General features: G+C 56.2%; 1 protein-coding gene across 7 annotated transcripts; it reads right to left on the reverse strand.

Annotated features, from left to right (window-relative positions):
- Window positions 1-748: 748 nt before the first annotated feature.
- On the reverse strand, window positions 749-24,484 carry SLC12A3 (solute carrier family 12 member 3). Of its 7 annotated transcripts, XM_064519448.1 has the most exons (28): window positions 21,924-24,482; window positions 20,805-20,951; window positions 20,330-20,405; window positions 19,953-20,048; window positions 19,028-19,167; window positions 18,086-18,196; window positions 17,442-17,553; window positions 16,580-16,710; window positions 15,966-16,050; window positions 15,074-15,228; window positions 14,425-14,532; window positions 13,439-13,562; window positions 13,197-13,298; window positions 12,914-13,069; window positions 12,517-12,616; window positions 11,938-12,049; window positions 10,016-10,156; window positions 9,489-9,595; window positions 8,768-8,850; window positions 7,808-7,885; window positions 6,620-6,721; window positions 5,984-6,095; window positions 5,134-5,220; window positions 4,354-4,489; window positions 4,057-4,124; window positions 2,908-3,143; window positions 1,636-1,836; window positions 749-1,038 (listed from the first exon to the last, which is right to left on the reverse strand). In XM_064519448.1, the coding sequence occupies exons 1-28, from the start codon at window positions 22,221-22,223 to the stop codon at window positions 977-979; spliced, it is 3,468 nt and encodes a 1,155-aa protein (XP_064375518.1). In that variant the 5' UTR covers window positions 22,224-24,482; the 3' UTR covers window positions 749-976. The 7 variants fall into 7 exon arrangements, with proteins under 7 accessions (XP_064375518.1, XP_064375519.1, XP_025967910.2 ...); XM_064519449.1 differs by lacking the exon at window positions 7,808-7,885 and having other exon boundaries at window positions 21,924-24,484; XM_026112125.2 differs by lacking the exon at window positions 1,636-1,836 and having other exon boundaries at window positions 21,924-24,479.
- Window positions 24,485-25,899: the final 1,415 nt, after the last annotated feature.

The raw sequence follows: 25,899 nt of genomic DNA on the forward strand, positions 1-25,899 counted from the left end.
GCTGCCTCATGGGCAACGTGTCCTCCACCAGGACCCCCAAGTCCTTCTCTGCAGAGCTGCTTTCCAGCAGGGCAGCGTAGCTGCTGTGGGAGAGCACTGACTCGTTGCTGCAGCTTGGCTGGACTCCAAGGCCTAGGTCTTCTTTTTCGCTCCCCAGGAACTGCTGCTCTCCGGGATGCCTGTTTCCTGGCGCAGCCGGCGCTGGGTGCCTGTCCCCACGCAGGGCGTAAAGCAGCAGGTAGAGCCTCTTTTGCAGGGGCGAATTTAGGTTTTGGGGAGTGCAATGCTGCTGGGCAAAGGGGCGTTTCAGCCTGAACCACTGGCCAGGGCAGGAGGAGGAGATGTGGCTTTGACCTCAGCTGCCTCAGCTGGGAGCAGCATCCTGAGCAGAAGGACCCGGCCTTCTCCGCCGAGCCCGGCCCTGGCGGCTGTCCCCCGGCTCCCAAACAGAGCAGCCACGGAGCCGCCGTGTGTGCGCCAACCCCAGGCCTGCCAAAAATGGCCACAGGCGCTTGCGCTTGCTGCTCTTAGACGTGCCAAGGCGTGTGGAGCTGAGTTTATGGGCAGATGCTGTGCACTTCAAATTACTCCTAAAAGTGCTTCAGGTGGGGGCAGAAACCCTGCAGGGGCTGCCCCCGCCTGCCTTAAAGGGAGGGGTTGGAGACTTTAAGGGAAAAGAAAAAAAAGAGAAAGTCTACCCCCCCCCCCCCCCCAAAGGAGCCCTGCAGGGAATAAACCAGCCATCGGCTGCTCTCAGGTGTGGTTTACTCCAATTTTTTTTTGTTTTTTTTTGACAAAAGCAAAGTCAGCCCAGCTCGGTGGTACTGTGCCCAGTTCCTGCTCGGCTCTCGCTGTAGCCCAGCTCCTGCGCCTTGGCCCTTTCCTTGTGCGGCAGCTCCTCAGCGAGGGCCGAATCCAGGGCCTGCTCCTTGCTCAGGCAAGCAAGGTCACTGTCTTTTTGTGGCACCAGCTGGAGCTAAAACGGTGGCTGGCGGAGGAGTGGCCAAGGAGGCAGCAGCTCTTCTGAGCAGGCAGCACCTAGGAGAGAGAAAAGGGGTGTTCTGCTGCAGGAGGAGCAGGACCAGCAAGTGCAGGCAGTTCCCCTCTTCCGGCAAGAGGGTTCGAAGCCTTGTTTTCCCCAGGCAGGGGCAGGCGTGCGGCTCTGCGCAGTGGGGTTGTGCCCCCCCTGCAAGCCCAGCAAGCTCGGGTGCAGATGGCCAGGACGAGAGGTTTTGGCAAGGGCCGGCCGCCGCCGGCGCTCGGCTTTACCTATGCTCCGCTGAGCCTGGCGGCCTTTCCGGGGGGGGAGCACGCTCCAGCTGCGGCCTCTGCAGCACCCTGCGCCCATCGCACAGCCCCCAACCAGCCCCCCGCCAAGCACCTCGGTCACGGGGGCCTCGCTACGGCTGCCGAGATCGCCGTGGCCCTGGCAGGTGGCGAGGGCTCTGCGCCAGGCCCTGGCGCCCGGAGGTACCAGGCACAAGCCACCCTCCGGGAAGGGGGTGCTCAGGCCCCCAAAGGCACCCTAACCCTAACCCTAACCCTCTCCTGCCCGTGCTGGAGCAAAGCCACCAGCCCCACGGCGCACACGCCGCCCCTCCAGCCCCCGCCCCCGGGCCCAGCTGAGGTTGGTACCTGCTGCTTGTGCTGCTGCACATTTCCGTGCCGGGGCTGCAAGTGGGGCTTTTCGCGCAGGAGGACCCCCGGGAAGGGCCGGCGAGGGCCGCTTCAAGCCCCGGTCTCCCGCTCCCACGGCAGCTGCTCGCCGGCGGGGTGGGAGCTCTGGCGGGCGCAGGGCTGCGCTGCCCCTTGCAGAGGCTTCATCCCCAGCAGCCCCTGGGGGGACACGGGGGGACACCGACACAGCCGGCACTCACCCACTGCGGCAGAGCACGGCCACCCAGGCAGCCCCGAGGGGCCGGGGGCTTTCTTGAAACATCCCCAGCGACTCCTTCCCCACTGGAGGCTGCAACGCAGGGGACAGAAAGCACCGCTGCCCAGGTGCTCACGCCGCCCAGGGTTGACAGCGCACATCAAGCACGTTTGCTTTCAAACTGCCTGAAAGCCTCGACAAACTCTCTCTGCCCCACAGCTCCTTCCCTCGCTGCCAGCCGGGCCCAGGGGAGCTGCCCAGGGAGGCTGCAGGCAGCAGCTCAAGCCTCAAGGGTTTCCAGCTGGGCTTTTGGAGCTGCCTTTCCCACGCAGGGCCCCAGGGCCCAGGGAGGAGAGCTGCCTGCTCTGGAGGGCTCCCACATTGCGGCAGGGGGTTGCGAACCCAGCGAGGATGCCAAAACGGGCTCCACACGCCGGCCCAGCCTTTGCCTGCTCCCTTGCGAGACTCCTTCCCCCAGCGCTGCGGTTGCTTGGTCTCCTCCCAGCGCTCCCACACCTCGTCCTGCCGCAGGCTGAACAAACTCACCGCAGCGATGAGGAGGTCGCTGCCGGCAGCGGGGGCTCCCCACCCCGCGTACAACAGGTGCCCAAATGCAGAAGGGGCAGGGCGGGCTGCCACGCACCTGGTCCGTCTGCTCCCCTCTGCCGCCTCATTCAGCCTTGCTTTGCAAAGAGCGGGTGCTGCAGCCCCCAGCTCCTGCCTCTGTGGCCCAGCTGCGCCCACCGGGAGCCCCCAGCTGCCTCCTGCCAGGGGCAATCGGGGCGACGGCTGCAGCTGCGCAGGGAGCCCCAGGGCCTGCTGCTCCCCAGCCCCAGCCGCATCCCCCCAGTGCTGCCCCTGCGCCAAGGGGAGCCCCGGCGTGGGGCCGGCTGGGTGCCCTCAGGGACGAGTCCCTGCGCAGCACCTGCACCGAGGCTGGGGTCCCACCGCTGCCTTCCTGGAGGGAGGCACTTAGCACCGAATAACTTGTAACAACCCATTTCCATCGACTGCTTTTTCTTTGCAACACTTACTCGCGTTACAGAGCTCTCCTACGTCCGTGCTCCCGGGCTGTCCCCCTTGGTGGGGATTTTGCCACCATTCCCACGCTCGCACGACGGGACTGCGGCAACGGGGACCGAGCATGGAACGAGTCGCGCAGGAAAGAGCTGCAAAGTCCTTTACAAGGCTAAGGCTGGTTTTGCTGTCTTCCCACTGTGCAACAGCTAAGTAGTCTTGTCCTGTTAGTATTTCCTCAATGACGAATAACCTGAACCGTTTTTGTTTTGTACAACATTGTTCTCTTAAACATATATGCGCTATATGCCAATGTCTACTACAAAATTTTCTGCTGAGAGCCCCCCCAGCGAGAAAGCTCTAGAGCACGGCAGCTGCAAGGGCAGAGGGGCAGGGGGCTGCAGAGCCAAGAGGAGAGGGCACAGCAATACAGGGGCGTTACAGGCCTGGCATCGTTTCTGAGGGTGTATGAACTGCCTGGCTACAAGCAGAGAAATGGGCAGGAGGCAGGGTGATACCCGCGGGATGCTCGAGCCGCTGAGCACCTCTGCAGACCTCCCAGGCGAACCGGTTTTCTCCTGCACCCAAGGCAGAGCAGGGACAGTGAATTGACACTGGAAGGGGCAATGACAGAGCAGCAAAATGCATTCTTCCTAAGAGCGATGCGGCTGGTATACGCTAGACCTTTCTGAGAGCAACCCATTGCTGGCAACCGCGTGAGTTAGTTATTACCCGAAACCCCAGGGAAAGTCTGCTCTGGGATCAAAGCTGGCCGGAAAAATTCACATCCCAAGTCAGCAGGGATCCAGGACGTTTTATTGGCAGTAAAAGGTCAAAACGTTTTCTTGGTTTCCTCTGGTGAGGATGACAGGGGGTCGCAGGTCCTGCGAGAGGGTCTCCAGCCAGGCCATGTAGAGGGAGCTGGGGCAGCGACCCTTGCGGCCGATGGGCAGCGTGCTGGAAAGGGGGGGAACGGGCGCGAGGTGAGACGAGGGGCGAGTGACGCTCAGTGCCTGAGCGGCCCTCCGGGCTCTACGAGCGCGGAGGGAGAAGCCCGAAGGGACCATTTCCACCGTCCGAGCGTAAAAATGAACTGCAAAGCTCGCCCGTTTTCCCAAGAGGACAGCGCGGAGAAGGGGGACATGCTCAGGGCTGTCACCACTTACATTGCTATGAGCGCCGCGTCCCGTGAGTAATCCAGCAAAATCTCGTTCAGCCTCACTTGCCGAAGCGACTAAGGAGCAAAGAGAGAGCATTCACCACCACAAAAATCACCGCAGTGGCAGCAGCATGGGGCCAGAGACCCCAGCGGGCACCCGGCAAGCTCCTTGCTGCCTTTTCCCCTGGGTGCTTGGTGAGAATTTCCTGGAAGACTGAATTTTGACTTAAAATCAGGAGGCCCTTTGCAGCAGCACGCCCAGCCGTTGTGCCTCCCTGCACGCTGGGGCTGGAAAGGGTCCTACCTTGGCTCTGTTTTTATTGACCTCCTCGTCCGAAATCTTCCAGGGACAATCATGCCGCATTTCGTTCACTGCAGCCTCATCTTTAAATCCATCATTCAGCCTGAAGGGAGCGATCAGGTCGTCAAATCTCTTGATGCTGCAAAATAAGCGCATGGCGTTGGGGAGCGGGGCCTGAGTGGCTTTTGTCGTCCCGGGGAAACATGGCCAGACCCTGGGGTTCGCGAGAGGGTCTCGCTGCAAAGGGGACAGCTGGGTCAACAGCCCCAGAAACTGGGCTCTTCTGCTGCTAGACCTCTTTTTGTCTTTTCATTTTGCTGGGAAAACTACAACATAGATCGGCCTGAAATAAATTCTTCTCTGCTTTTGTCTGTTCAGCAAGTATATTGGAAAGAAAGTTTAAATTGCATTTTTAAAAATAATGACTTTTGCAAATCCTTTAGATTTTCAGTTTTTACCAGCCACCTTCACCTGGGGGTTCCTTGGGGTGACGACAGAGCTTCAGCCCCCTGTGCCGCCCGGCAGACACCTTTCCCCAGCCAAAAGCAAATGCAAAGAAGGGCAGTCGCTAAGCGTCATCTCCTCCTTATCTCTTTGTGGTTTTAAATGACCCCTCTGTGCTGAAACTGGAGGGGACCGATGCAAAACGCAGTTGGTCGTGGGCAAGGTGGCTCGGGGCAGGAGGGACCCACGTGTTCTCGGGCACGTACGGGTGCACGCACTCAACACGCACACTGTCACCGGCATAAAACGGGTTAGGAGAAAGCTGTGGAAATGAGTTACTGCTCAGGCCGGGGGTCCTGGTTGATGTCTGGAAGGATGTGGACCTCGTGAAAGCCGAGACGGAACTTGCTCAGCAGCGACACGATCCTGCCGGACAGAAAAGGAGGGGGGTTCAAAAAAAACTAGGCCTCTAAATAGCAAGAAATCTTACTAAGCATTTTCCCACCCGTCTCAGCAAACTGAAAACATTCATCAGTCCCGGGGAGAGCGTCTGCCCGTGGCCTCGCTGCACGAATTTGCCTGTGCCTCCCCTCACCTCTTTTTCTCCGGCTGTACGATGCTGATGCTCTCCTTGTAAAAGCTGTTTTTCTTTTTTTTTAACTGGTGTGCCCGTACTGCTGTTACTAATGCCTGCGGTGCCACCGGCATGCAGCCTGCGAACGAGCAGACTAAACATGCTGACTGCTCGGCCAAATTCAGAGAAGACACCTTCACCTGCACAGCCGGCCTCCCAGGCGGCCGGGGACAGGGGTGTCCCCAGGCCACAGGCAGCGTTGCCGCCCCGACGGCGTGGGGTTTAAACCAGCGCCGGCCAGCTAGCGCTTCTCCTGGGGCACGATGGCCACGCAGTGGTACCCCGCTGCATCTCCAGGCACAGCTGCTGCTCATGAGCAACCTGCTCCTGGCCCCATCCCCGTAGGAAAAATCCTGCCATATTCCTTAGTTTGCATTTTCATTTGCGTTTTCCCACCCTACTTTCATATTTCCTGTTTTTGTATTTTCCAAGGCTAATGTTGCTTCAAACGCAAGTCGGACTGGGATCCTCCCTGCTCCCGTTAGGAACCTTGGGCCCTTGGGGATAGGCAGGAGTTTCCTGGGAGTAAGCGACTGCTGCTGGGCCCTCACTTACGCCTTCCTCTCTTCATCCATCCTGTTGATCTGCCCACCGACGAACACCCGGATTTTGCACTTTCCCCACCGCTTCTTGCGCCCGAGGAGGTAGGGAATCAGGAGCGTGAGACCTGCCGGAGAGCACAGCAAGGCGCTCAGCCCACTCACTCGCGTTCGGCGGCCAAACGCCTGCGTGAACTCCAAACCGAGAGACGGAGAAGCCCCAAGGGCTTGTTAGTGCTTTGCCAACGCGAGATGCTCGTGCTACGTTGGCACTGTGCTCTCCACCTCTCTTTTTAGAAGCTCATTATATTGCCCAACCTTGCAGCGCGAGAAGGCTGCTCGCAATTCCCTGCTGTGCCGCAGGCTCCCGGCGGTATCTTGGCAAAGCCCCCAACCCCGAGCCTTGACCCTCCAGCTGTACGGAGCCACCGGGAGCACGGGGCCAGGAGCGCTGGAGAGGCCTCGGTGCTGACGACCTGCGTCTTTGCAACGAGGGGGCAACAGAGCTCAGTAGCGTGTTCCCTCGCCCTGCTGCGAGCACAGCAAAGAGGACTGAGCTTCCCCGGGGCTGCACGGAAAGGAGGTGACAGGCTGGCGCTAGATGGCCAGACTGCCTCCTAAGGGGACTGTATTAATTAAAGGCAAAGGTTACCTCCATCGTCAAAGAGCCAGTAAATGTCGATGGTCTTTTTGCCCTGCCCAGTCTGGAAGACGGTGCTTGCCTGCTGTCCAGCTACCAGGGCGTCGGGGTCCACTGGAAAGGCAAGAAGGAGTCCCAGCATGAGCAAGAGAGACCCACAACCCCACCGGCTCTGTGCTCGCAGCAGAAGCGTCCCGCAGCTGGTGGTACAAAGGTTGGAGTGAGCGGCAGCGGCTGTCACGTAGGAAAACAGCTGCCAGCGTGGCCAGATTGGCAAGGGGAGGAGATAGCTTGCATTAGGCTGACTAGTAGGGTTGTCTTATCAAAAGGTCCTGGGGGAAACTACGCGGGTGAAACCTGCTGTCCTGGGATAACTTCACGTAGAGAAGAGCGAAAGCACACAGTGACAACTGGAAATGCGTGGCAAGGTCACACCTTTGCCACCCGCATTGCTCAAGGAGACCAGCAAAATACCTTCAGAGATGAGCCCGAGAGGTGAAATTCTTAACTCTGAGGGATACTAAAAATCCCTGCTGCGAAGAGGGCAGCATCTGTAGGGCGCATACCCAGCTCTTCTGCCTTGCCGCTGCTGGGGACAGGGCAGTCCCACATGTGGCCTCCCACCCTGTGTGCTGCACTAGTGCTGCTGCAGGCTAAGCTGGAGCAGCTCACCGAGCTGCGGGAAAGCTCAAATTCCTGCTCCTGCCCACCTCCCCATCACACAAGTGCTAGATCTGCAGCAAGGGGAGCACAGGACCTCCTCAGCAAGGCAGAGGGGGGACATGCTCCTTTCAGCAGCATGTCTCCATTACGTGGATAAGGCGTACCATGAGACCATGCCCTTCGTTTCAACGTTGTTGCTTCCAGACTTGTCTGCTCTTTCCAGCTAGTCCCTATTCAGAGCATTAAACATGCCACTGCAAAGACCTCTGAGCCTTATCCTGCCAATGCTTCGGTATCAATCCAGAGTCAAGGCTAGTGCTGAACTGAATATCCCCAAATCTTGGGAGAATGCAAAACCTGGCTCAGCATAGACTGGTGCCCTTGCTTATAAACCCAGCCCTCCAAACGGATGTCCTCAGACTGCGGGACACTCTGGGCTGGAGCTGGCACCAGGTCTCTGTTCACCTGACAGACCACCGCTCCGTTACATTGCATGGCGAGAACAAGCACTTCGTAAAGAACGTAATCAGAACTGACATGTGCCTGTGACAGGGGCTGCTGGGCCGGCGGTACCACTCTCTTTGGGGTCTTCTGCTGGCTCAAACATCGGGTTAACTGGGAGGGAGGAAATGAGAAGAACAAAGACCGTGAGAACAGAGCGGTCGGGAAGGACAAACCAGTGCTGCAGCCTGGCCAACCTCCACGCAGGCACTCGGGGCTGAGTTTGCACCGAAGGTGAAGTCTGCTTCAGGCAGCTTTCGCTCTGGTCCAGGTCAGCACAAGGAACAGACCCAGCTATGCTCCTTGGAGGGTCCCAAGGGGACTAAAACAACCGCGATGCTTGCATCAGCCCTTTGCGAGTGGATGAATTTCTTCTTCAGCCAAAATGTGCTGAATCTTTTGAAGCATGGTAGATGGACAGATAGACAAACCTGCTTCTGTCAGCAGGACATACGAATACCAGGGAGCAGAGCTGACCCTAGGGACCCTCCCAACTTTAGCATCCTGCTGCATTTTCAGGCAATTGGTGACCATAACTAGGATGGTCCCAAACAGTCCCACATCCTTGAGTCCCCCACACCTCATCGTGTGTGCCCACATCTCTTCAGAGGAGCCCCTTGTTCTCCCAGGCACACAGATGCCCTCGACGCGCTCCTCACTGCAGGTGAGCTTTACCGAGCAGTGGGGGGGGGCATGCGTACCCATCCTGAATGCCTTGGTACCAGCCCCAGGAGTTACGGCCCGCGGGCCCATGGCCTTTGCTTGGGGACGCCGTGCTGTCTGACGTGACCCATAGCACTGCACATTTAAATCATGTGCCGGCACTCACCCCCCAGGCTCTGCGTCTGAGCCCCCGGCTCTGACCTGCACCGGCCACCCAAAAACTGGCTGCCTTTTTCCTCTAAAGAAAAGATGACGGGGGAAACATGCCACAGGCAGAGCTAAGCCTGGACAAGAGCAAACCTTCCTTCCTGGTAAGTGCCTGCAGACACTTACCGTGAGCCTGCATCACTCGAGAGATGTCCAGCCCTTCTTTCATCCTCATTAAGCACACACCATACTTGAAATCAAAGGCATCGCTGGAAGGAGAGCAAGAGAAGGCAGTTAACACTGACCGACTTGTATCCGACAGCACAACAGGAGCAGGCAGTATCCTGTTCATGCCATGCAGTGCCTGAAACCTTTCTATGAAACATGAGTCATGGTGGGGCCCATGGTCTTTAATGATGATTCCCACAGAAATCTGAGAGAAAGGCAATCCATCTATTCCAGACAAGAGCAATAGCTAAACCACTCTGTACCTGCAGTTTCTATCCTCACTTTGCATGAAAATCCTTGCTCTCTTAAGGAAAACAAGTTGCCCTCACTTTAGCATCATCACCCAGCAAAGGGAAGGCACCAGCCTGGAGACACCAAGCCCATGTGTTGCCCCAGGCAGCAGAAGTGTCCCTGCAGGGGCTGGCCACACTCACCCCAGACATGCCACCCACCACCCTTTAGCACACACCCATCTGACAGGTGCTACAGCAGCCCTGCCCCATGCCTCCAAGTCGGTGAGGGACCTGAGCATTGAGCCATAGGATGAACCTACAGATCTAGTTGCTGTCCACCAGCAAGAGACCGACTGGACACCACCATCACCATTTGCCATGTTCACAGTCCTCCCATCAGCAAAGCAAGTTACATGAGCAGTCAACCCATCTGCTCCCCAGCGTACTGCAGGATTCCTACGTAATCCTCCATGGTCTGTGGGTGGGCTGTCTGCCAGTTCCTCTTGTACCCCAGTGCTAGGATGTTGGGTCTCATCTTCCCAAGACCAGAAGCCTAGGAAAAAAGGAGGGATATTTACTGCATGTTCTTTGAGATCCCTCTGTGGAGATGGACAGACATGGGTGTTGTCATTCTGCACATGCGAGAGCACTGGGTCCAATCTAGCAAAGCACAACAACGTCAGAAGAAGGGACAGGGCTGCAGGCAAGTTTTGCAAAAACGAGTAGTGGTGGAAAGGGAGCAAAGAGGGGCCAGGTAGTTCAGGAGAACAGTCAGGAGATGGAAGAGGAGGGACAGGAAAAATCAGAGTCTGAGGCTGGCTGTTGCTTCCAGTCACCCCTGAGCAAATACAGCGGCACCAGCAAGCCTGATCTGTCCCTCTTGAAATGGCTGAAGACACATTAGCAGAAGCATTAAAGCAATCCTAACCCGCGTTACCAGCAAGGCTGAGGCTGAGCTGGTTTGCAGCTCTACCTGTATAAGTATTTGGACTCCACTTCTCAAATCCTCAGCTACCACATCTGTATAGAAAGCCTTGATCTTCCTCTTGATAAGCCACTTTGTATGGCCATCAGACATCAGTCTGGATTCTGGCATCTTCTGTTTCCGTGGTCCCTGTTGGGAAGTAGGAGGAAAGGGTACAACAGCAGCATTAGCATTTTGGGCATACATAACAGGCGATCCCCTTTTAACCGGTGATTTTTATCACCAAGGAGCTCCATTTCCTCACTTCCTGAATCACTGATAAGACCTGGATTTAACCACTGCGTGCATGGAAAGCGGCTGTTTTACCAAAATGCCAATGAACTTTGATAGCCGACAGTTGACACATACCATGCCAACAGTCACGTAATTCATCGCCTCTTGCGAAACAGCTGGAATTTGTTATACTTCATGTCCTCTGCACAGCTGATGTGAACATCAGCTCCTGAGGTCTCAAAATATGTATCAGAGGTACAAGACAAAAATGTCACAATTACTTGGGAGCCAAAGTGCATCATGTTGGACTAAGTCCTGAAGTCCTTGACTCTAGCAGTGGCTCACTGGCAAAATGTCCACTGATGATAGTGCTGGATGGAGACAGTCCTAACCTAGTATCTCCTGGATATCAACATTTCCTTTGACAAGTGACTCAACGGGGCTGGAAGACTTCACTACAGACAGCGTGCCTCTGGACTTCTGTGCATCCAGAATACCTGAACCACAGGCTTGGAAACACCAGCTAAAGGACTTGCTCCAGGCCACCCTGAGCCAGACACTGGCTCCAGCCTGGTGGCTTTGCTGCAGGCCTGCCTTAGCACGATCACGCTCTCGCCGATCTGGCTCAGTGCGAGCAGCCATGCTCCTGCTGTACCTCAGGCAAACACAAAAAGCTCTCATCACCGTTTGATCTCAAAGGTCTGAACTCCCTAGAACACAACCTCATCCTCTGATCAATGTCCTTTTCCTACAAGAGCAATGTCTGATCTTTGTTTTGTCAATTCATCTGCGACAGGAAGCTATTAGCCCACAACGATGTTGTAGCATGTCATCAATATTGCTTAATGAGCCGGAACTGCCAGCAGGAACAGTCTTGCTTTTAATTCATCATTAGGTGGCATATAAGCACACATATTTAAATCATTGGCCCAGTGATCCAATCAAGACACAGTCTGTATTTTTCTAATGCATTTTCTAGACCACCTCCCACAGATTGCTAGTTTCCCCTAAGACCAGGAACCAAATGTATCTTTTATGTGGCCTGATTTTCTCCTTTCTCTAGTTGAATGAAAACCATTAAATGGAAACATTTTGTTAAAAGATGGGGGATTTCTCTCTTGCTCTCACCAGGATCAGGCTGTGAATTACTCTGATACCTTAGGATCCACATTCTGAAAGAGAGGGGCTTAAAATTCTTTCTTTCCCTCTCTCACCCAGCTAAGACTTTGCAAGCTGCGCTGTCACCAGCTGTGACACCGTGGCTGCATCACTCAACAGCCATGGCAGAGCACTGGGGCTCCAACACAGCGTCCTTGCTGTCTGCGACTCAGTGAGTCTGGATCCTGCAACACAACTCTTCAGCCTTGATTGAGACCAAAAAACTGTGACACCCAGAAGTAAAAGCACATGCTGCTACAGTGTGAATGAAATCCGTGGTTGTAGCCCTCTTCTCTCTCACCTAAGTTGACTCCCTCCAAAGGAGCAGAAAGAAATAAAGACCCACACTTTGTGCTAGGTACATAAGTATCAAAGACCCTCCTGGTTTTAATATCACCCCATGCAATGTGAAAAGCTTCTCCATAATCAACTTTGGACAGAAGTCCAAATACTGGGGTCTGACTAGACCTTACATCCCGTCTCAGGGCTGTTGTCCCTTTAACTGAGGGAGCAAAGAGCGGAGCTTTGCGAATACTCACTATCAACACGTTCCCACAGATCATCAAGCTGAGATTCTTGGTGAAAGTGCCCACAAAATCCACCAGGGCTGGACGGAAATTGGGAGGGCCAGTTAAGACCAGGCACTGAGGTCTAAAGAGAAAGAAAGCAAGGGGCACGCTGTTACTTTACAATAAGAAGTCACTAAGCCTCTCTGGAAGGAATCGTATCTCTTTTCCCACGTGTGGCTAACAGCAAGCGCAGGAAGCATCTTTAGGATGAGACAAAGGCATACGGCTGAGGGGCCATCCTTCCTCTTCAATCCTTTTGGATCATAAGAGAACAGTGCTTCTCTGTGTAGCTGGGCTGGGAAAGGAAACGAGAATGGTCTTCCCTGCGTCTGCAATTCTGCCTGCAAGCTAAAGCTGCAGAGAGGACCTGGGAGGTGGAAGCCCGTCAGCCCAGGCCCTCCTGCTGTTGCTGGGGCCAGACGTGCTGAGGGCCATAACACGGACATGGCCGCAGAGGGGAATCTGCCCTGGTTTTGCAGGAGGAGGAGGCAGCGTCGCCTTCGGCCTCCCTCCGCTAAGTTTTGAGTGTTGAATGAAAGCAGCGCTCGCCTGTAGTTCTTGACGTGCTCGTCCACTTCGCTGAGCCCCACGGAGTAGTTCAGGGCCATGTTGTACGAACTCGCTTGCACGGACGAGCCCCAGTTCACATCTGTGGCGGCGACGTTCAGGTGCAACAGAAAAGCGAGAGGGGCTGGGTTAGCACCGCGGGCAGGTGCTGTTGAAGGGCTACCCCACAGCAACGACGCACGCATAGGTGCTTCATTGCTTGCCAGCGTGACACAAAACAGGGACTCTCGCCACCCTGTGCCAGCCTTTCCCTTCCCAGCAGGCAAGTGGCAGGAGAGGGCACAGTGCGGAGTGAGCCGCCTCCCGCCCGGGCAGCCCTCCACCGCCCCTCGCACCGGCGCGACCCGGCAGCCGCAGCGCCGGGAGCCCTGCTACGCACCCGGCTTTTTATAGAGCACGTATCCCAGGAGGAAGATGACGATGCCAAAGGCTATCAGGGCGGCCCACCACGTCAGCAGGAACATGATCACGATGGACACGGCCGCGCCGAACAGAGCGGCCCACTTGCTGTAATACCTGAACGACGGTCTCCACCCTGCATGCAAAAACAGACGGCAGCTACTGCCCAGCTCTTGTTAGTCCCAAGAAACGAGGAGCCCTGCGGTGATGGAGGAGCCGGCACGCCTGGGCCCCAGGCACCTCCTCGGTGCCGCACAGCCCACCTGGCGAGTTGGTGATGGAGGCGTGGAAGCAGCTGAAGTTGATGAGTGCGTAGGAGCACAGGAAGAAGTTGGAGATGATGGGGGCAATGGAGTTGAGTTCAGCTGTGGGGAGGAAACAGAGAGAGACCTTCACCCCAGAGCCACCGGGAAGCGGACCGAGGCTGAGTTACGCAGGCGGCTGAGGAGAAGGCAACACAGCTTGCGGGGGGCAAGAGGTGCGCAAATCCAGGGGAAGCACCTACCAATCAGGATGAAACCCACGGCAATGACGTAGGTCAGCATATACCCACGGATGGGCTCGTCGTTCTTCCCATAGCCCTTCCCAAAGAAGCCGATGAGAGGGTAGAGCTGGTCCTTGCAGAGACACTGTGGGAAGAAACATCTGAGATGTGCTGGGAGCCCTGTGTCCTCTGCCAACACCACTTACAGCCAAGACGTGCTCGGAGGGAGAGGCCAACCTGGGGGTCGGGATGCTGGTGGAACCCGGGGCCCCAGCTACCCTCCGAGATCAGGCTTGTGGCAAGCCCGTAAAGCAGCATCTCAGGGCTGTTGCTCACGTCCCTGATGCAAGAGCAGAATTTGCCTCACACCTTCACAAACTGCAGCATCTTTGCCCAGGGCCTCCTCATACCGAAAAAGCCCAAAAGACACTGACTGCCTTCCCTCCCTGGAGGAGAACTGTCCCCCCAGACATATATTTTCTGTACCTCCTTAATATAGTCTGCACTGTATTAATTACCACAATTAATACAACCCGCAAACCTGCCCAAGCTGTGAACGCTGCAGAACATAACCACGCTGCCCGGGCAATGAGGCTGCGAGGACAGTGTGGCACCAAGAGCGAGGGGTGCTGCCTCTCTCCCATGCTGAACTTCGAGATGGGATCAGAAGCGCGGGACACTTTGCACACGAGCAAAGACCTGGCCGTGCAACCGGTTATTTCCAGCTGCTGGTGGTGGGACGAAGCATGGAGCTGGCTGGGCAGTGACCAGACTGGGTGTGGGGCATCAGCAAGCCTTCGCCCTTCCGTCGTGAAGGACACGCCGGAGCATGTGGTGCTAACAGGAAGGCCCTTTCTGCTCTGCCTGGTCTGCTCTGTAATTGTATCTCTGAACTCCCAGACATTGCTTTTAAACCCGAGATGACAGGAGGCACTGGCAGATCTTTCCCAGTCCTCTGCCTCCCCCTGCACCATCCTGCTCCGCTGGTCCTTTGGACCGCACCTCACCTGGAAGACTTTGGGGGCTGAGACAAGGCAGGCCAGCGCTGAGGACAGGGTAGCACCAAAGATCCCAGCTGTGATGAGAGGGCCGAATCCGGACACCATGCTCATGCTCTACCGGAAAACCAAGCGGTCAGATCCCTGCGGCACCCCAGCACATCAGCCCCAAAAGCCTTCTGACCCCCAGCCTGCTCCCCTCTGCACCACCCACGACCCTCTGTTTCCATTGATGCTACCCGGGAGTGAAGTCCAGAGATGTCCAAAAGCGAGCTCTGCCCACGCAGAACAAATTCCCCCGCGCGTGTCCCTGTTAAGTGTCAACCTTTATCTGCATGAGCACAAAATCCCCTCCCTGCCGCTGTGACATGTTCCTCCCCGGATGCTCTGGGTGCCGGTCAGAGCAGGATATAGGAGGCTGCTGCCTCATTCCTGGTGCAGGAAATCCGTCCCTTACAAGAGAGAAACCAGCCATAAATAGTCCCTGGCAGCACTGAGGTGTGAGCTAGGGTTTCTACTTGTGGCAGGATGAAGAGACACCACGTCTGCAAGCACAAAGGGGTGACAGAGCGGCTGTGCCATCAGCCGGAGACATTGCCGGAGCCCCCCCAGGCCTGGCCTTGCCGGTATCCCACCGTCCGGGGCAGCGAGGTGCTACCTGGTAGTAGTTGCTGAGCCCGTAGCGGCAGCTCTGCTTCTGTGCGCACTCGGTGAAGTTCCAGCCGTAGCCGCACGCCAAACCCTCGCAGCCCACCGAGCCGGCCCCGATGGTGTCGTTGAGGCTCCCGGAGGCATCCCGGACCACGCAGGCACCTGCGAGAGCAGAGCTCTTTCGCTTGCCCTCTCTCCCTCCCCCTGCAAGGCAGTCTGTCCCTCTGCAAAACCCCTCACGCCACGTCCCTTACTGCCCGGAGTGCCTTTTGGGATTAGAGTCCCAGATTCCAGGTAGGAGCTGGAACGAACCCACAGGGCAGTTGGGCGCTACGATGTGGCACAGCGCCAGACCCGCTCCGAGCCCCGAAGCAAGGCAGCCGCGATGAAACGGCGGGGCGCGTGCCCCCAGCGCCAAAGCGGCGCTGCATTCAGCCACCAGAACGCCCACGGCTCCTGTCCTGGGGGTCGCACGTGCCGTGCTGAGGGTCAGACCGCGGTGGGCGCGTTCGCCCTTTCAGCCCGGCACTGCTGGCTGCAGGTTCGTGCAACCCAAGCCCAGGTCCCTGCAGGCCTGTTGCTTCCTGAGTCCCCTAAACTCCCACCGTGGGGCTGCCCCTCTGCAGGAGGCTGCACTGAGGAGCCTGAACAAAGTCACAAGTCATTGCCAAAACGCTCTGTTTTGCCACTCAGAGGATTTTACCCCTTGTAACCTAGCAGGAATGAGCAGGAATCGGCACAAACATCTGCAAGCGCTTGCATCAGAGTATCGATCCCCATTTGTACAGCTCACCCTCAGCTCCACAGACCACATCCATCACCTGCATCCCGCCAGGCTTCCCACGCCTGCGCGCGTCCTCAGGATCCCCACCCAGCTCGCCCTACGGCACGCTGCTTACCAATCGTAGCAGAAATCACCAGGTAGGACACCGTGGTCCAGAATATAGCCATCAGGGTGCCTTTGGGAATGGCCACAGCAGGATCCTGCCCAAGGGAATCGCAAAGAGTTATAAAACAGCTGTCCTGGAGCACCGCTAAGTCGCATTTAATTCTGGCTGCTTTATGAAAGGCGTTATAATTCACTGTGACAAAAAGCTGCAGAGCAACTCTTGGCCTAGCAGGGTGCCGATTTCCAAATGTGAAGAGTCGGCCTTGCTGACAACCACATGAGAAGGCAGGAGGATGGATGCACTGGCTGGGCCGGCATGCTGTAATCCTTACGCTGCTCTCCTGAACACACATCGTTTTGGTTTATATACATATCAACTTTCCGAATCGCCTTTCCAAAGGTTTTCAGAAAAAAAGTTTAGACAAATGACCATCTCTAAAAGCTGGACCAAAACTGGAACCAGTTCCCCAGGGAAAATGGGATTTGAATCTAAAACATTTCTGCTGTGGGGCTAGGGACCGCCAAGGTTTGGCCATACCTTGTCCCATCCAGCTCCAGAGCTCTGTCTTGCCCCCACCAGTTTCCCTAGAAATGTCTGCTTGAGTAGGAATGGTCAAAACATACCTTCAAATCACCTGAAATGTTGGCTCCAGCCAAGATGCCAGTTGCTGATGGAAAGAAAATAGAAAACAAACCGAAGAAGGTGCCCTCAGGTCCACGCCAGTTGGGCACAAAGTTCTGGGCAAAAATGTCAGCTGGGGAAGAAGCAGAGAAGAAGCATTTCCATTTAATTCTTCAGATCAGGATCTTCCCATTTGCCTTTCTCTTGATTTAAGCATCCCAGCTGGAACAGCACTTACAGAGGCAAACTGCTGTTGCAATGTGACCAAAGTTAGTCATACACCGTGACCTTACTGACTCTAAGCCACTCCAGGCAGGGCTGACTCCAACTCCTACCTCGCGCTGTGCTACTTGAACGGAAAGACATGGGGGTCACGGTTTCAAGGAGCTGCTCCGCTCCCTGTCATGAGGCCTGGGAGATCTAAGTGTCTGAGGAGCGACGTCCCTCTCAAAAGGGAGGGCTCACGCCTGATCTGCCTGGGGGATTTGGGACTGGACAGGAAACAAAAATGAGGATATTAACCTGGTCTTTGGCTTGCTATTTTCGTCCTTCGACCGGCGGTGGGGCCATGTAAAATGAGACATTGTTACTGACATAAATCGTAATGCCTGCCTGCAGGTTTTGATCCAGGGAAGCAGTCTGATTTAGGATCATTTCAAAAACAATAGACAAAGTGATTCAATTTGAAGAGGAACTTTTCATTGCCGCCTAGACAATCCCAACGTGAGATCCATCAGCTCTCACAGCTGATAAGCACTTTTCCATAGTAATTTTCTCCTGAAATGGCAACAAACAGCTAGGCTCCAACTATTTGCTTTGATCTTCTGATGCATCTCGTGTAATTGCAACACATGGCAGACTCACCTCTGTAGCTGAAGAAACCTTTTGCTTGCTTCTCTGCTGTGGCCGGGATCACCGTCCCCACCAGGTAATTTATAAAGGAAACCAAGATGACCAGGAAGAACAATACCTGTGCCTGAGAGATCAGAAAGAATCAGAGGAGGGATCAGTTTTTTGGGTACGAGCCCACTGCAAACGCCAGCTGGAGTGAAAATCATGTTAGGAGAAATCCTAGTCTATCCCCGGTCATCTGGTGAGAGCTATGAACATGCCACCCTCTATTCTGGCTGCCTGGGCTGCTCTTCCAAGCCGCAGTGGTGCTCTGCCACCTTCAGCGAGTTGGCGTTAAGGTCTCATCCTTTCCCCTAGCCTGGTGGGGACAGGCTTTGGGGCTCCCCCAATCCCCCTTCTTGCCCCTTGGCAATCCTAGAGCAGCATCTACACTAGCAGACTTGGGAAATGCAGGAATTAGCAGCAATTCCCCGACCGCAGGAGCCTCTCAAGCAGCTCTCTGCAAGGTCCTGCGTGGGAGGCAGGCACGGCTACGTCAATTATTGAAGCAACCGGGAGCAGGCTCTCTTAGAGAGTAGACTATGTATGGGCCAAAATACACTCTATGGCCTTTGGGAATAAGACAGGGCTGGTTCAGCCTAAGAAATGGGTATTACCTTGGCCTCCCACTCCATCCCCGCCAAAGAAATGCCAAGCAGCACTGTCACCGTGACGACCCCGATGATGCGGATGTCATTTGTGGGGTCTACGATGAGAGAGTTATATTCCTGAGAAGGGAAGCGCGCATCAGTGTCCTGCCACCTTGGGACCCAACCTTCCCACCCCCACCATGAGCCTTCTCTGGATTTTTTAATTAATACATACAGAAAATATGTTGAAGTGGGAGCACAAAGTTGTCTTTCTTTTGCTCTACCATGCAGTAAGCTATCATATTTCCACAGGGAACCACTTTAAACCCACTTTGTGCAGCAGTTTTCCAGATTTCTGTTTTACAGTGAAACACTGGCCTTCAATTACACTCATGTTTTAGGCAGGAAGGCACCCTGCAGCTCTTCTCAGCTGTACAAAGGGGCACCAAGCTAATCTGAGCGCTATCCAGATCATGGTCTGTCAAGCGGTAAATGCACACCCAGGAATACAACTCCTGCAGGAGTCATCTCCAGAAATACTAGTGAAAAGAAGTGTAAAGAATAGAAATATCAATTCTAATTTCCAAAGGAAAGGACATATTATAGAGATTAGTCATGAACTAGGAGCAGTTTGGAACAGAGGGGTGAATAAATCTTTGCCTTACCTAACCACCAACGATTTCCACTGGTTTTAACTGCTGATGGCTGATTATCAATGTTACGACATGAACACAAATATTGATAACTAAATTAACTACTCCCTCGTGTTGGCTCTGTATGGTGCAAGCATCCAGCCTGCTCTAGCGACCTTGCACTTCACCGTGAGCGGGCAAACGGAGAGAGACGTAGCAGAAACGAGATGAAAAAGCAGGTTTACAGTAGGCAGCACAGCAAGAGCTGGTTATGAAGGACTCGGATACAGAGACAGGCTGTGGATGGGATCTCGAAGGCACGGCTCTGATTTCTTACCTGGAGCAGATCACGGACGGTTTCTGCAAAGCCCACTGTGTGCATGGCCACAGCCACCGCGTTTGCGAAGGCAAAAATCAGACCGATAGAACCGCCCAGCTCTGGCCCGAGGCTTCTTGAGATAAGGAAATAGGTGCCCCCTGACACAGCAGAAACACCTTGTGAAATCAGCTCCTTTCTCTCCTCTCCCCATGCGTGTTTCCTTGTTTCCCCCTGCCCCAGCTCACTAAAAGCATCCAACTCTTGTTCATGACAGTTTTAAGGAGAACCAAGAAATTTTTACCAACAAATAAGAGGCATTTCCAGGTGATGGAGCTGCATCTCTATGACCTGAGGTGCTTGTTTTGACTTCAATTTTTAGGCTACTTCAATTTTTAGGCACTTCTGTTGAGCCTTTCTGAACCCTCTATGATATATCAATATCCAGTCCAAAGCACAGAGACCCAAGCTAAGCAGAATATGACAGAGCTGCTGGCAAAGGTGCCTGCTGAGATAAAAATCTCCTTTGCACTCTGTATTTCATTACGAGGATGTCTCAAGGAGGAGACAAGCAGAGCTCATCAGGCCAGGCTCTCTAGCCATCAAGTTGGCAAGGGCTGGAAGGAGTTGGCATCAACAGAAGCTGTAGAAAAAACAGCTATAAGGACGGTTTTGGTGGGGCTGAACCTCTGTGGAGCAGAAGGGTGGTCTCTTGTGGTCCTGACCTGCCTGTTACATGTGATCCCAGCACTTAGGTCACACCGTGTGTGAGGAAGTTCATGGCTGTGGGGCAGCCTGGGGCTGAAAGCACAGGGTAAGAGGAGCCTCAGCAGCAGGAGAGCTGTGGTGTGCTTGGAGGCTGGTAGCCAGGGGCATTGCCCAAAGCTCCTCGGACACACAGCAGGCAGCAGGCCAAGCGGGCAGGAGCGTGACGGGGGGGCGCTACCTGATTTCACTTTGCCGTTGGTGGATATGGCAGAGATGGACAAGCCGGTGATGGTGGTCACCGTCACGGACATCAGGATGATCAGCCACGTCAGCGCTGCAGCAGGAGAGACTGGCTCAGCTCGCTGCTTCGTTGGCACCTCCAGCCTGCCCCAAACTTGCACGGCCCCACAGTCCCTTCACAGCCCACCTCCTCAACCTGCTCCTCCCAGGGTGCCTCTGAGGACCCTGACTATTTTTTGTCCCAACTCCTGACCTGTCCTCAACGCCACCAGCATTTCCACTCCCCCCACCTTATGTCCCATGTATTTTGGGCCATGGAGAGACCAAAGACTGAGCCTGCACTAAGCAATACTGTGAGAGCAGAGAAGCACCCACCAATTCCTGCCTGGGCTGTGATCCAGGGCAAGCGCAAGTAGAGAATCACTCCCCAGATGTTCAGCATGCAGCGAATCTGGAGGGGGGACAGAGAGGGGCGATCTCCTGTGAGCGCAGGTGTTGCAGACTGTATGGCAGGGAACAGGCACCTGGGAACTCTGAGAGCCACATTAGATCTCCTGGTCCTCCGGGAGACGTGGCTCCAGATCGGTGGCTTGGAGGTAAAAATGACCCATCGAGGGGACAGTCAAATTATTCAAAGAATATAGATGCTTCCAAAAAAATATATATAAATACGTATAGGAAAAATTCAAAACATTCTGGCCAAGTCCACACCATGCCTTGCCTGGAGGGTTGGGTTTGGTTCCCCAAGTGGGACAGCAGGAAAGGGGCAGAAGACAGACCCTGGAGTGGCACCGTGGGGCAAGCCATGCTCTTCATCCTCCTCCTCCAGCCTGGATGGGGCTGCACTTACCATCACGCCCTTGATCCATCCGAACCGGACGGGCTCCTCCAGGGGGGCCTTGTGGTCCTCACCCATCTCCTCCTCGGGCACACCGTCAGGCAGGCCATTGCTCTGCTGGGGCTCATACACGGGCCTGTGAAGGCGGCTCGCGTCAGGCTGTGGAGGCAATGGGAAGGCAGGTCATGGCGGGGAGGGCTCTCGGGGGGCTGCCTCTCGCCTGGCCGCCCTGATGCATTGCAAAGGTTGGAGCTCTGAGCCCAGCAAACCCAAAGGCAGCAGTCAGGACTGCAGTTGGCGGGGGTGGGGTGGGGGGCTTCCTGGGCTCTGCCACCTGGGGAGAAAGCGGTCCATCTGCAGCCGAGAGCCACACGGGCTGCCACGAGCCCATGACATGGTGAGACCACCCGGCGACCAAGGGAGCGTCACCAAAGCAGGAGACTCCCCCTCTAAGGGCCTTTTCTGCTGCCACCCGCATGGGCAGGTTGTTCTGCACAGCTTGAAGGCAGGAACAGAGTAAGTGCAGGTCTGCTGTGGCCTCGGGAGGCTCATGGTGCCCGGGCCAGGCACCGTGGCTGGGTGCAGGTGGCCACCCTCGCGCGGGAGATGGGGCAGGCAAAGCTCCCAGGTGAGCAGCGGCACCAGGGCTCACACCCACCAGCTCCACTTTCTGCATAAACGCTTGGCTCTGAATCCCCCAGCTCAAAACCCTCCTCCGTGCCCAGTTCGCTTCGGAATAACAAGTTTCGGCAGAGGGAGAAGCCGGTGCCCTCTGCAGAGCCTGCGCAGAGACCTTTGCACGGGCCCTGGGCAGCGCGGACCTGCACCACAACCACCCTCCCAAACAGCAGGATTTCCACCCGGAAAAATCTGAGCTCTGCCTTTAGGGGGGGGAAAAAAGCTGCCTTTTGCCAGGTACTGGGAAGAGCCTGGCTGCTGGAAGGCACGGCAGCATCCCTGGGATCTGCCGCTCCCAGCTGAACCCCCTTTTGCTCTGTTTGGGCCACTTTGGCCAAGACTTTCCCCTCCAGGACACAGCGGAGCCAGGGAAGGTTTTGGCCAGCCAAAGAGGCGCTGAAGAGATGCCGCGAGATGTCCCCACCACGGGTGGCAGAGCAGAGCCCCTCTTACCTTCAGGATGGAGTGCAGGTCGGCCAGCGAGGGCCTGCCCTTCCCGGCGTCGCCCGCGCCCTTGCTCTCGGCATAGTGCTCGTAAGCGGGCACCACGTCGATGGTGTTGTAGCCAAAAGTCCTCAGGTAGAGGGTGCTGCTGGAGAGGTTGGTGGGATGGGCGCTGTCGTAGCCGGCGGCCTCGGCGGCCCCGTAGGGCGCTTTGCCGCCCTCCTCCGCCCCGATCAGGGTGCTGATGGTGAACCTGCCGCTGCAGCAAGCCGGGTTGGCGGGCGCCTCCGGGGCTGGCAGCTCTGCCATGTCGCCTCTGCCCGTGCCGCCCGCCGAGGTCCCGCTGCCGCGGCGGTGGCGGACAGAGAGGTGCAACGGTGCAGACGGCGCGCGGAAGGGCGCGCGGGTTTTATACCCCGCGAAACCTGCACAAGCCCCCCCCCCCACTTGCAAGCATCACTAATGGGGAAAGTAAATTGGCTCAAACCACCCCAAGCTGGTCTGGGGGGAAAAATAGCTCGAAGGGATACCAAAAACGCTGCAACCAGTATCGCTGGCTTCCAGTGCTTGATCGGGGCAGTGATAACAGATTTGAGATTAAGTCCCAAGGACAGATCAGCAGAGAAATGCGGCATTAAGCTTGCCTCCGGCCCTAACGAGGGAACATGCTGTTCCCAGTGGGATTTATTACGGAAAACAACAACAGCACTCCCATGCACATATGCCCTTCCCTGAGATATCGCCCCAAACTCTACGGATCTCGTAAACCATCTTGGCATCTCTGCAGCAGCCTCAAGCCCGTGAGGATTGACCCCCTTCCTCCCGGGGAAAAGCTGGGGAAAAGAGGGAATGAGGAACAGCTGAGGGATGAGAGATGTCCCCGCGTGGGCTCTGACGAAGAGCGGCTGAAAAGGGGGAGCAATAGGCAAGCAGACAAGGAGTGACGGCCACTCCTAGGAGGTGGCGCATCTCAGGTGCCAAAAAAGGGGACAGCAAAGGGGACAGGGTGGGCAGACGCAAGCCCCTTCGCTGATACACTCAGGGCAGTGGATGGGTGATGAGGTGAGGATGCCCATGGCCCTTCATCCCTGGGAGGAACAGGGTGCCGAGAGCCGGGGCTCGTCCTGCCCTGCTCCGCTCCTGCTGCAGAGGTGGGGTACCGCTGCGTCCCCGCGCCAGGCTGCCATCTCCCCCGTCCCCGCTTCTTCCCGGCACGAGCGAGCCTGCGGCAGGGAGAAACGCAAAGGCCAACCCAGGCTCCTGGGGCGCACGGAGAGCAGAGCTGGGCTTGCACCCGGGTTTCAGCCAACAGCTCCCCCAAGTCACGTCCCGGATTTAGGAAGCCGCTTAAGCGTTTTCCTACTCAGGCCGTGGCGTGAGACACGCACTCCCTTTCCAGCCAGCTCAGCAGGGGCCGGACGCCTCTTTGGAGGCCGGCGTGAGCCCTGGGAGCGGCGATGGAGGCTCACTGCCGTGTCCGGAGGCACCAGGGACAAGCGGAGCGAGGCCGGGAAGGGCCGGGGCTTCGGGCAGGCAAGGTGGTCTTTCACACAACCGGAGCACAGGCACGGCCGAGCATCGGTGTCACATGTGCATTTAAAAGCCGTTACCGATAAGATCGCTGAAGACAGCAAATAAGGAGGTAGGTAATAAAATGTGCGGGCAACGCCAGAGCCCATTTGAATTTCAGCCCCGTTTACTCTGCCAGTTAATGGAAAATTCGGTTTGCTTGCTCCGCTGCCTCTGGCCATCTCCTGCGTTCGCACAAGACTTTTCAGCTGCTTTCGGAGGGTGCACCCGAGGCCCCGCGCGCGCCAGCCCGTGCTATCCCCACTCACGCAGCCCTCGCCAGGCCGGCGCGCACCCGCTTACCCGGGAACCTGAGGACAGCCTTCCCACCGGCACCAGCCAACTTCGACCGTCTGCCTCGCAAATCCTCGGAGCGAGCCCAACACGGCGCCAGGGCGGGTGGTTGCAGGGCGCCTCCGAGGTTTCCCAGCGCTCGCCCCCGGCGGAGCGGACGCCGGCCCAGGACCTGCGCTTCTCCAGCCAGAACGAACCCGGGAACCTGCAGCCGCCCCCAGCACGTGGCGATAAAGGCAGAAGCGAGCAAGACTCAGCCAAGATGAGCCTGTTGCCAGCAAAAGTCACAAGTTTCTCAATAGCAGAAAAAGTGACTCACCTATTTAAGGCCTAAACTCTGCCACACGCTGTGCTCTCAGGTCCCAAACCCAGCAAAACACGTAAGCACGTGCTTGCCTTGCAGCGCCGAGCCGTGCCCCCTCGCCGCGCGCCCTGCCCCCCGCGCTGCGAGGACCGGACCACCTCGCCGGGTCGCTGGAGCACGCAGGCAGCAGGGCGGCAGGCGGACGCACGGTCCCAGCGGTTGCACGGGGAAAGCAGGAGGCCCGGGAGCCACAGTGAAAACAGGAACTGGTGCACAGACCATGTCTCATCGCCTCTCCGATTCATACCGCTAACGTGGAGAACAGCACTGCGTCGGGATGGGACGAGGACAAGGCTTCAGTCCAGCACCTCAGGCAATATTTAGTTATCAGGCAGGAATTCACTCCTCCTGCAAGGTGGACACCACCTTCCATTCAAAACAACAGAAACAGCAGCAGATTTGGGCCCAGGAGAAACAGCTTTATTTTATAACCTCATTATTTAATCAAAAAAACCCATTAACTTTCCCAAGGCAGCACAAATCATAGGGGCTCTCTGTCAACACAGTGCAAAGCCGCTCCAGGAGACATGAAGACTCCAGACGCCGGGCGAAGAGTGAAGCAAGTGGTATGATGCAACCCTGGTGTAGTGAAATAGCCGGATAGTAGGATGCGCTTGTCGTCGGCCTGATTCACAACACCAGCTGCAGCAACAATACCAGGGCCATCCAGCGCTGCAAGTGCCTTCGTGGGAGCTGCGAGCAGAAAAGATTTGCACGTTCCCCCAGCCCCGCGCAGCCGCGGTTCAGCAGTACGGCTCCATCTCTTTCAGCTCCATCCCTCTGGCTGCTCATGCCGCCTGCAAGAGCGAAGCCGCTCGAGGCAACGGGGGCTCTGCCGCGCTGCAGCGGGATCTGAACCCTCTGCAGGGGCAAAGCGCGTTGCTCCTGCGGCAGGGCCACGAGGACAACTGCCCCGAGGGCCAGCTCCTGCTCGCACAGCGGGCCGGCTGCCGCGCAGAGCCAGCAGCACTGCCTTGCCAGCCGAGCGGGGATCTCGCCCACCCGCTTCCCCGGGCGAGCTGCCAGGGAGCCGTCAGGGCAGCGCGTTTCAATGACTCTAATCAGGGGATAAATGCGGCACCTATTTCATTGAAGCACCCTGTCCAGCAGAAAAAGCCTCTATTCACGCAGTTAAGAGGTGCCAATAAACTTCCTTCCGCAGGGCTTTCGCTCACTTCCCACTGGTCCCTCGGCCCATTATGAGTATTAAATGGGTCAAATGAACCTTAATCTAGTTAAGCAGAGAATGTTTCAGTGCTTTACATAAGGTTTCTTTCAAAGTTTGCCAAAGCACTATATTCCTACAAGCCTTTAATGAAGTTTCAATAGACATGTTTCCATCTCCATTTAAGAGGGAACCTACCGCCCTGGCACTGCAAAGCCCTGGATTACGCGGGCCACAAGAAGGATGCAGGGGCTTAGCACTGCAAACGCACAGTGCCGCTGCAGGGAAGCCTGGGGAGAGAAAATACACGGTTATTCAGGCACCTGCTGGCTGCTTCCTGATGGGGCCAGAAGGATCAATTCCCACCCTCTTCCAGACAGCTTTTCCATGCCTTCCCTTCTTACTTCAGACCCACGCACAAACGGGATGAGAATACTAGTGTTAGGACATGAACAGTAGCAATATTTGAGCACTGTCCCCACCCCAGGAATACAGAACAGGAATTAACAATATCACCTTCTTTCCTCTAGGCTGGAAGAAACACAGCATGATTCAACGAGAGGCTAGGGTTTAGCAAGGTTGGGCAAACACAG

This window comes from Dromaius novaehollandiae, chromosome 13 (genome assembly GCF_036370855.1).
Source record: "Dromaius novaehollandiae isolate bDroNov1 chromosome 13, bDroNov1.hap1, whole genome shotgun sequence".
Lineage (NCBI taxonomy): Eukaryota > Metazoa > Chordata > Aves > Casuariiformes > Dromaiidae > Dromaius > Dromaius novaehollandiae.

Coding starts and splice junctions, on each gene's coding strand:
- SLC12A3 (XM_064519448.1), bottom strand. CDS start 22,223: ATGGCAGAGCTGCCAGCCCCGGAGGCGCCCGCCAACCCGGCTTGCTGC. Junction 20,406..20,804: donor GATGGATCAAGGGCGTGATG/GTAAGTGCAGCC, acceptor TCCCCCCTCCAG/ATTCGCTGCATGCTGAACAT. Junction 5,221..5,983: donor ATGGATGAAGAGAGGAAGGC/GTAAGTGAGGGC, acceptor TCTGTCCGGCAG/GATCGTGTCGCTGCTGAGCA.